This window comes from Silene latifolia, chromosome Y (assembly GCF_048544455.1).
Source record: "Silene latifolia isolate original U9 population chromosome Y, ASM4854445v1, whole genome shotgun sequence".
NCBI lineage: Eukaryota > Viridiplantae > Streptophyta > Magnoliopsida > Caryophyllales > Caryophyllaceae > Silene > Silene latifolia.
In genome coordinates this window covers 253,684,884-253,695,321 of record NC_133538.1, presented here as the reverse complement: position 1 = coordinate 253,695,321, position 10,438 = coordinate 253,684,884, and the positions used below count along the sequence as shown (strand labels likewise).

Here is a 10,438-nt window from a genome sequence, read left to right as displayed (position 1 = left end):
TGTTCATATGATGGTTACGAATTTGGCACGATGTTAGTGGGTGGTATTGGAATTGTGATATGGATGGATTGAGCATGATCATACTTTATAATTATTGTTGCGGTCTTGTGATTCATATTTAATACCATGTGTCCCTTGGGTGTATTTCTGTAACCTTGTTTAGCATGTGGGACGAACTATGGGGACGAAATTCTTTTTAAGGAGGGAAGACTGAAATACCCGTCCTATTAGGGGCCATTGACCGACCTGTGACCTCGTGGGATCCTTGGTGGATGTTAGTTGGGGGGGGGGGAGGGGAGGGGGAGTTATAGTGCATTGGAGAATGAATACTCAACCAAGTAAGGGTTACTCGGCCGAGTGTCTGTGGCACTCGACTGAGTGCAAAGTACTCGGCCAAGTATGCTCCATACTCGACCGAGTGGGCTAGTGGCAACGTGATATAATGTTTTGTTAAGGCTGCGACTTAAAACATTTCATAAAATTATTTCTTTCATTCTAAAACCTAAAACTACTCTCTCTCCCTATCCCTTTAGCCCTCACCATCCTATCAACTCGCACAACGAATCTCGTTTCAGGAAGGGCGTAGCATTGGCGTGGATTCATGGAGTCAGACCTTTCTCATCGTCAAAGTCTAGCTGTCCTTGTGGTAAGTTTGTGAATACTTACTAATCGATTAATTCGATTCTAATAGTGTAATAATATGGCATAATCAATGTTGTAGGTGATGATGTTAATACTTACTAAGCATTGACGAGATTGTTGCTATTAATATGAAGTTCACGAAAGGTAGGGTTTCTCTACTAAGTACAGTTTATAAATGTCTGCATTGTTGTGGTTGTTGTCATTGTGTCATATTATTGTGTTTGATTATTGTGATTATTATGATTGTGGACGTTGGAGGTGATGAGGTAGATATTGTGAGCCCTGTCGAGAGATGGTTTCACCCCCTTGTTTCGCCTGTTGTGACTCCCGTCACAAGGGGGATGTGCATGTTAACTAGCTTGGGTTCACTCGTTGCGATGAGCGGGGATTTGATGTCCACGTTGCGGTTTGGCATCGGCATGGGTGGGTTACCTGTTGCGATGGGAACCCAGCTACTCGTTGTGACGAGAGCCATTGGTTACTATGGGGATTGAAGTTGGTGAACGAGATGGATCGTGGTGTATATTTGTGATGACTATTGCATTATTGTTTCTACTCGCATTGTATTATGTTACCGACCATATGTGGTGTTTGTTTGGTTGTTTTCTGTCTTGTCTGTGTCAACGGTGCTCCATTTGATATTGCTGGCAAATGGTGAGCAGTAAGACTTTCAAGTGATTTATGTTCATTGGTTGGCTGTTGGGAGGTTTTAGAGGGATCGTAGTGACATTGAGTTTAATGGTTGTAGATGCTCGTAGTTTTCCACCAGTTGTACTTTTGTTTGAGTAAATGAGTTGTATACTTTTATTTCTGCTGTAAGTTGTAATGATTTAATAAAATGTTTCATTATGGTTCTTTTGATATGTACTACCTCGGGCAATGGAGATGGTAGCACCCTTATTTACTCGGGAATGTCTTGTTAAGGCTCCTTGGTAAATGGGAGTTTACACCCAACCCTGACAGGTTCTCAGGTAGAGTTCCCATAATCAACTACTAACCCCGGCGGGTTGAGCAACAACCCGGGCGGGGCACTGTTTCTTCGCCTTTGGATTATAAGTATATTTACTTAATTATCCTTGTAACCTTGTGATTAGTATTAATATCCCTCATTCCATTAGGGTTCATAGCCATTATTAGAGGGATAATTACGAACAACTACTTTAATTATCATCTTAATCTGTCAATTAGCTTAATCTTTCCACAATAATTCTTAGATCTAGATTTATTATTAAAGAATTCTTGGGTTGTAATTAAAGAAGGTTGCAATTCTGCATTAATCAAAGGGTTTCTTCTATTTTATTCATCATTATTATTGTTCATCTCCTCAAGTTTGGTATAATTCCTTAATCTCTTCTTTATTTCTTTTTAATCCTTGTTATTTACTTAGTTTGTTCATCATGTTTACTATTGCTATCATGCTTGAAAACATTAATTGCATGATCAACATGATAATGAGTGAGTAGTCTCCTAGTTAGGGTTAATGGGGGATTAGTGGGAATGATTAAAGGGTAGATCCATACTTCATGATTTAATTTAGTTGATTAAATTGTTGTTGTATGTTCTACCCTAGTGCATATGTTATGTTTGATGAAATGCTTGATTGACAACCTATTCTCGATCTATTCAACAAAGCCCGTAAGATTGGAAGCCTCGAGGATTGCTAGACCATGCACTAAGTTAGTGTAATGACCGGGTGTATGCGGAAGCTAACCCGACTCGACCTATGAGCCGCAAGACCAAAAGTTCCGCCTCTACTATACCATGACCATGACCAAACCAAACTCATAACCATTGGATTTACCATTTAATCACCCTTATGAACCCATGACACCATAGTGTTTTTCTCATATTTATTTCACCCTTATTTCACTTACTTGCTCTTGTTTTTATTAAGTTTACATTTTATTTCAATTGTGTTAGTTATAGTTGTTCCACTCAACTCATACCAATCAATTGTGACACCCTTGACACTATTACAAGCACCTTACTAAACGTTGCAATTCACTTAATTTGATAGTTAACTGTCCTTTGGGTTCTACCCCTACTTACTACTTGCTAAGTTGTTTGTTGGGTGATAAATATTGTTTAATAGGATTTAGTGACAACTTAACGACTATTAAAATGACGCCATTGCCGGGGACCATATATTTTTTGTTGAATTAAATTCTTTCGTTTTTTGTGCTTTTAAGCAGTGTCTTTTTGTCTTGAGAAACTAATTGGTTTCTTAAGATCATTCTCACCATTTACAAAGTTTGTGTGCATAAGTTAAAAGAATCCTTAACTCACTTATGAGTAAGCAATGAAAGTGGAAGGTATCATTCATCCTTGTAAAAGTGGGGTACAAGCTCCTAATCTAAAACCCTCACTCAACTTTTACTTAAGGATGCCCCGTTCCATTTTTCAAATGAGTCTGTTGGAGCATTTAATAGGATCAAGGAAACTTTGATGTCGACACCAATTATTCAACCACCAATTGGGATCTACCATTTGCAGTGATGTGTAATTCTTGCAACTATGCCATTGGTGGGGTCTTAGGCCAATAGGATGGGAAGGCTCTACATGCTATATACTATATAAGCAAGACTCTAGATGCCACTCAAGTTAACTATGACACAACGGAAAGAGCTTCTTGCCATAGTATATGCATTAGACAAGTTTCGGTCTTACTTGATTGGATCCAAAGTGATAGTCTTCTCGGATAATCGTGCTTTAAAGCATCTTTTGTCAAAGAAAGAAGCCAAGCCCTATATGCTAAGATGGATCCTATTGTTACAAGAATTCGATTTGGAAATCTGTGACAAGAAGGGAGCGGATAATGTGGTGGCAGATTACCTATCAAGACTAGGGTTCGAGCCCAATGAGAAGGAGTACTTCCTCCGAATTTTGATGGCAATCCATACTCAACTCGATTTACAAACAACACCATGGTTTGCCGATTTTGCAAACTACACACTGGGAGGAGTGATTCCCCCGTATTTGAATCACAATCAAACAAAGAGATTCCTCTTTGAAGTTAAGAGGTACTTTTGGGATGACCCAACATGCATGTAGTGATGGATTATAAGAAAGTATGTCCCACAATGGGAAGTGGAAGGAGTCCTAAATGGTTGCCATTCCTTACCATATGGAGGGCATCAAGAACGGTGGCAAAAGTCTTACCATTGGGATTCTATTGGCCCACCATGTTTGAAGATGCTAGCGGTTATATGCTCCGTTGTCATAATTGGCAAAGGACGGGAAACATCTCTTGGAGGAATGAAATGCCCCAAAGTGGTATACTAGAAGCGGAAGTCTTTGATGTTTTGGGAATAGATTTCCAAGGTTCATTCATCTCTTCTTATGATAACAAGTATATACGTTTAGCCGTTGATTATGTTTTAAAATGGGTTGAGGCAATTGCCTCACCAACCGATTATGCAAAAGTGGTCACCAATCTTTTGAAGAAAATGAGATTCCAGCGATTCGGAGTGCCAAGAGCTTTGATAAGTGATGGAGGAACCCACTTTCATGATAAGAAACTATCCGCTCTTTTGACTAAGTATGGAGTCCAACATAGGACGGGTTTGTGATATCATCCCCAAATAAGTGGACAGGTTGAATTCGCCAACTGGGAAATGAAGCAAATATTGGAGAAAGTGGTGAACAAGAACCGCAAAGATTGGAGTATGAAGCTAGTTGATACACTTTGGGCCTATCAAATGACCTATAAGACTCTTATTGGGACGTCACCATATAAGTTTGTCTATGGAAAAGTATGTCATCTCCCGCTTGAACTAGAGTACAAAGCATATTGGGCAATCAAGGAATTCAATCTTGACCTTAAGCTAAGCGAAGAGAAGAGGATTCTCCAAATTCAAGAGTTGGAAGAATTTCGATTCCATTCCTATGATAATGCAAAGATATACAAAGAGAGGACCAAGTTGCTTCAGGGCAAGAGGATCAAGTAAAAAGCTCTACACAAGGGAGACAAAGTACTACTCTTGAACTCACGATACAAGCTCTTTCCCAGGAAACTACACTGAAGGTGGACGGGACCTTACACGATTATCGAGGTGAAAGTTTCAAAAACCCTTATTAGACTCTTCTAATAGTGTATCAATTAACTCATTAATTTACTGATGCTAGATCTAGTTGCATGCATAACAAAATAAGAAAGAAAATCGAGTTTCCTTACATTGTAAATGGTTCAAAACTTTGGGCACAAATAAGGACAACTTTCTTACTTGTTCTTGAGCTAAAAGATTATGGATGATCCTCCAAACCAAATCTCAAGTGTAGAGATTCTCCTCTTGTTGCACCCAAAACAAACCCTTAAAACTACTAATATAATTAACTAGATTATACTAGTAGTATTCCTCAAAATAAGTTCTAATATTATTATTTTACTACACTAGTAATATTTTTATGTAATATTAGAATGAACAAATTTTTGTCTAAAACAATTTTAGAGAGATGAGAGAATCATGTGAGAATGTTAATTTTGCATAAGAGAAAAATGAGAAATTTTTTCTCATAAAAGAGGAAGAGGGAGCCGGGTGGGGAGGTGTCCCAAAGCCAATGCATGGCTTCCACTTTCTCTTTTTCTCTTCTCAAAATAATAGGTGTGTAAGGCTAGTAATATTAGGTTATGATTGTGTCTCAATTTAACAATTAAAATAAAACACCCACTAACCCAAAACCCTCCAATTTCGGTCCACCCATAAAATGGACATCCATTTTATGTTTGTCAATTGTAACATTGTCATACAATATATCACATGTAGCATGTAACATGTTATTAGTTAATTTAATGAATATTTAACAATTAAATATCATTATATAAATTAATTAAATTACAAATAACAAATTTACTAGTAATTCATAATTACTTGTGTATAAAATTGGTCAAGCTAATATAATTCACAATATTTTGTAATTAGAATTAACTATTTATTCTTATCTGAATTGTTTCATAAATAATAATCAATTTTAGTAATAAAAACATTTTAATTACTAAAAAGAATCTTATTTAATCAAATTACAATCTATCTATATATCTATTCTATATAAACTTATAAAACAAAAACCACCTTACATCACCAATTACACGTGTCACAACACAGTGCTTCAAATTCCCGCCTAAGCAAAAGTGCAAAACCCTAACTTTTAACTCCTTTGTCGGTTGTAGCTTTGTACTTTGTAAGTTTGTATCAAACAAATACTCTCATAGTCTTTACATGTTTAATCTTCTTCGACATCTCTTCTGTTTGATTGACATAAGCCTCTTTCTATTTGATTGAATCCAAAATGCATTTGGAGATTTTGCGAACGGGTAAGCGCATCAATTATTGTAATCTATGGTGTAATTCTTTATGTATATATTATGATTTGATTCTATATATTTGTTGCTATTGAATTATTGTCTCATTATTATTAATCTGCTTGAAAATGGCATTTATAACCAACTAGTTTTAAACTCGTGCAGAAAATGCATGGGTCGTAATTAATAACATGCGTTATTAATTTATCATTGTATATAAGAGCACATAAATGAGTGACTTTGTTTATTGACATCCCAAAACAAACAACAGTGAGAATATATTCAAGCAAAATATAATTTTTTTTTCAGCGGTAAAGATAAAAGCAAAATTTAAGTATATGTTTATAAAATGAATTTTAAATTCATGATCAATTAAATTGATTAAAAGTATCTAGCCTACCTAGTATTAAAAGCAATTAGAAGCCTTTAAAAAATCTTACTACTCTCAGTTCTTTAAATGCATATACGACTAAAATATGAGTCCAAAACTATTATTCCCTCCGGCCGGATTATTTGTTATCTATTTTTGTTTTAAGTATATTATTCATTCGTTATCTATTTCTATATCAGGTAAATAAATTTCTCATCAAAAAAAATATTAGGTAAATAACTTTTCACAAAATGACAAATATGCCTCTTATACAAATTATAGAATAGTATGACATCATACTGTAAAACGGTTTACTTTTATTAGAAAACTTTTTATTTAATGTTAGTAAATAATTTGTATTTTTAGACAATAAAACGTCTTATCGGGCAAAACTGTTTCATAAAAACTACCATATCCCATATTATTCACTACTATCGTACACCATATTATTCACTACTACGTGCTTTGTAAGTCCGTATTACCTACCTATAAATGCTGATTTTGACATATAAACGGATAAACCCACCAGAACTAAAAGCTAAACAAATTATACATAACCAAAAATATCTTTTAAGTAATTAACCCTACCCAGCCACCTCCTTACTCATTTTACCCCCTCGTCCCATTTCATGTGGCTCTCTAACCCTATCTTAATATTCCGCCGCCCTCCTCATGAGTCACCTCTTATATTTTTAAGCTCTTTTAAATCAATATTTGTTCATCATCATCTTTCTTCGTTTTGTGATCCTACCCATTCTCAAGCATTGCCCTCACATTTTTCACCTCTTATTTCGCTCTCTATTGGGTCTTCACTCTAACAAAAAAAAACAAAGATAATTTTTCCTCTAATTTTCCACCTCATCGACAAATTACATCAATATACATATTCTTTAATCTTTAATGCCTTTTAGATTCGAACTTAATAAATTTAATGATAATATTGGAATTATATGAAGAGTATAAGTAGAAGAAATTCATTTAAGTATGATCCAAAAATTATACTATATGGGTTTTTTTTATTCGCTTGGTCCATTTCAAAGTGCAAACCCCCTCCTATTCACTTATTTCCTCCCTGTTTCCGTTTTCATGGTAGTCGAATTTTCTTCTTTTTTTCCTTTTTTGTAAGGCTTTGTGTGGTCCAAAATAAATTTTATGTGGGGTAGAGGGTTTTGTATGATGAAAACTTATTTTCTTATTTTTTGTGCAAAATTAAAGAGGAAGAAATGAGTGAATAGGAGGGAGTATTTGTTTTCTATTTTTAAAATTTTGTCAATATGTTATTTCCAAGATTTTTTCAGATCTAATATGCTCCTTATTTGACTATTTCTTAATTGTTATATTTTAGTATATTCATTAATGTGTTTTTTTTATGTTTCTTTTAAAGGATAACTATATTTTTTGTTTTTGCTTTTTCTTTTCCGAAAATCTTCACTTCTAAATTAATTGTTACTCGTATTTTTTTTATTTTAAAAGATTTATCAATATTTTTTTCTCGAAAACATTCAAATCTACAGTTTTTAAAAGATTCGGTAGTATAATTATAATTATTATGGTGATTTTTTTTTTTTAAATAAGTCAATAAATGTATTCCCAATTATTAAGATTTATTTCCGCAAAACAATTATACACATAATATTTTTAGATAGCTGGTATTTTTTTTATTACGTTATTATTCTTTAAGAAATTTATATTTATTTACTATACTCCGTACTTCTTTCTTAAACATCATTTTATTTGAACATGAAACTATTTTTCTTTTAATTTGTTTTTATTTATGTAACATGTGACTTGTTGAAATTAAAGTCAAGAAGATTATTTAATGTGGGTTGGAGATTCATGATTCTTATACCAAGTAATTAAGAAATTGACAATTGAATAATCAGAATAGGAGTAAGAATTTATTAGAGAGGAAAAGGGGTAATTAAATGAGATGTAAAACATGGGGGGCCAATACAAAACCAATTTTCTAAATTTTTTCAGCTAATTAGACACCTTTAAAAACCTGGCTTTTATACTATGTAGATATGTGTTTGTAGTTTGGTTGGTGAGGTAAGCAATTAATAGTACTTTTATCTTTATCTTCATGATTTTAGGAGATAGTTAATCTTTTTGTTTTGGTTTCCACCTTAAAGGAAACATGATCCTTATGATCTATTGATTCATAATTTTACGTTAAATGTAAGTTTTCGTGTTTTTATATGTTTTCGAGAACTGCAGAATGACATTTTACCGGCATGAGGGCCGTTTTGTATCACATGAGTAAGGTAATTTAATCATTCTCTAGCCCGTTCAAAAATATCCTCCTTCTAAAGTTTATGGGTTTGTTTTATGGGAATTCTAGGTTTCTTAATGTCATTGTTATATAAGTTTGGATGTTCTTTTGATGATTATGAGACTTCTATATGTTTAATTCAATTTTTTTTTTCTAGAGAATATTGAATTGTAGTTTGATGGGTGAGCTAAACAGTTAGATACGGAGTATTTGATACTCTGTATGTTAAATTTGGATGTATGTAATGCATCATGTTTACATTGTTTAGCATACATAAGTTCACGCATTTTTACACACTCTTAATGCTTGGCCGCTAATACCATCACTTCAATTAATTCTTGCTAATATATTTTACCCTTTTAAGTCCATCATGTTCACATTGTTTAGCATACATAGTATCAAATATAGTCAAATATAAGTTTGGAATTAAGAGTTAGTATACTACCTACACTATATTTTCTTTGGTATATACTATATAGTACTGTACTATATAGTTCTTTATTACTCTAAAATTGTATCCTTACTAATGTAAGCAGCATCCAAGGTGGCCGAGTTGAGCAATTATGGATGAAGGTGGCTAGATGATTAAATGATGAGTGGTTCTTCGTGTAGGAGATGGTAGTTGCACCGCAGTTGGGCTCCGTTACGATGCCGAGACAAGCTAGTGCGATATCAGTTGACGTAAACCTGACGAAGATGCTTGGCAGTGGCCGTGGTGGTTTATTGATTGGCTGAAATGGTGTGGTCGAGAGTAGAAATTGGGGACTTGGCTATTAAGCCAACATTTTAGTCAATCCCTAACCTTTAAAAAGAGAGAAGTTGCCGGTATTGTAGCGATGAATAGTGACTACCAAGCACCCTCCTCAGCCGTTGATTTCCCCCTTTTGATCACAGCCCTCCATTCCTCTTTTACTTCTTAACCACTCCTTTACGACATACCACTCTCATCCACTCCTTCCCAGCTCACTGCTCCTCACTCCTCAATAACCCATCGATGCCTGTAACCTTAATGGTAACAACTATAGCAAGGAGATCTCCCCATCGATGATCTCCCCGGAGGTATTTGCTTCTTCTAATCTTATTCTTATTATGAGATGTGCGCTGTTTTTTTGTTGTTGTTTCGATTTAATGTCGTCATTGCTAGGGTATTAGAACATAAAAGGGAATTTTTTTATCGAGAATGTTATTGATAATGCTGTCTTTTTATTGGATTGAATTGCAATTAGCTTAAATATTGCTCTTTTATACGGAGTAGTTAAGGTTGAAGTAGATAAGTTGGAAGGAAGAAAGGGCGATGATTAGATGAAGAAGAGGTTGGTGTTAATTTGGATTGATAATTTAGTCAAACCCTGTTTGGTTATTGATTAGATATAATAAATGTAGATGAGGAAATTAAGCATGATAGACTTAAAATCGATCTCTTTCTTGTAAAAGATAATAATACTCCTATGACTATCAAACATAATTTGGACCGCAAGTCATTATTTGTTTGTTTCTTGTATATACTTCCAATTTCCATGTGAGGGTGATAACGTAAAACTAGGTGTCATAAAATAGTAGAATTAACCTATCAAATTAACAATTTATAAACCAAACTCGACTCTACACTATGCAATTAAGAATAGTAGTAAAGGGAAGTAAAGGTCGAACCCAAGAGAAGGGATTTAAAACTAAAAACTTGAATTTAGATTAATGGAAATGGACAAAGCACAAGACTATGCACAAACTAAGGGTATTAACAATGAACAACAATAGAGAGACATATATGGAGAATTGGCATGGAGAAAAACAAGTAACAAAATGAAGGAGATGTGATTTTTCCTATGAAACAAGGTAACAAACACTTGGTATGCAA

At 34.2% G+C, this 10,438-nt stretch overlaps 2 protein-coding genes across 2 annotated transcripts; both read left to right on the top strand.

Moving 5' to 3' along the window:
- Nucleotides 1-3,722: 3,722 nt before the first annotated feature.
- Nucleotides 3,723-4,211, top strand: LOC141630465 (uncharacterized). The gene has a single exon (XM_074443280.1). It carries the CDS (start codon nucleotides 3,723-3,725, stop codon nucleotides 4,209-4,211), a length of 489 nt encoding a protein of 162 aa, XP_074299381.1.
- Nucleotides 4,212-4,256: 45 nt separating this feature from the next.
- On the top strand, nucleotides 4,257-4,589 carry LOC141630464 (uncharacterized). Its single transcript, XM_074443279.1, has one exon. The coding sequence runs from the start codon at nucleotides 4,257-4,259 to the stop codon at nucleotides 4,587-4,589; it is 333 nt and encodes a 110-aa protein (XP_074299380.1).
- Nucleotides 4,590-10,438: the final 5,849 nt, after the last annotated feature.

Bases quoted from the DNA above. Each gene is read 5' to 3' on its own strand.
- LOC141630465 (XM_074443280.1), top strand. From the start codon at position 3,723: ATGGGAAGTGGAAGGAGTCCTAAATGGTTGCCATTCCTTACCATATGG.
- LOC141630464 (XM_074443279.1), top strand. From the start codon at position 4,257: ATGAAGCAAATATTGGAGAAAGTGGTGAACAAGAACCGCAAAGATTGG.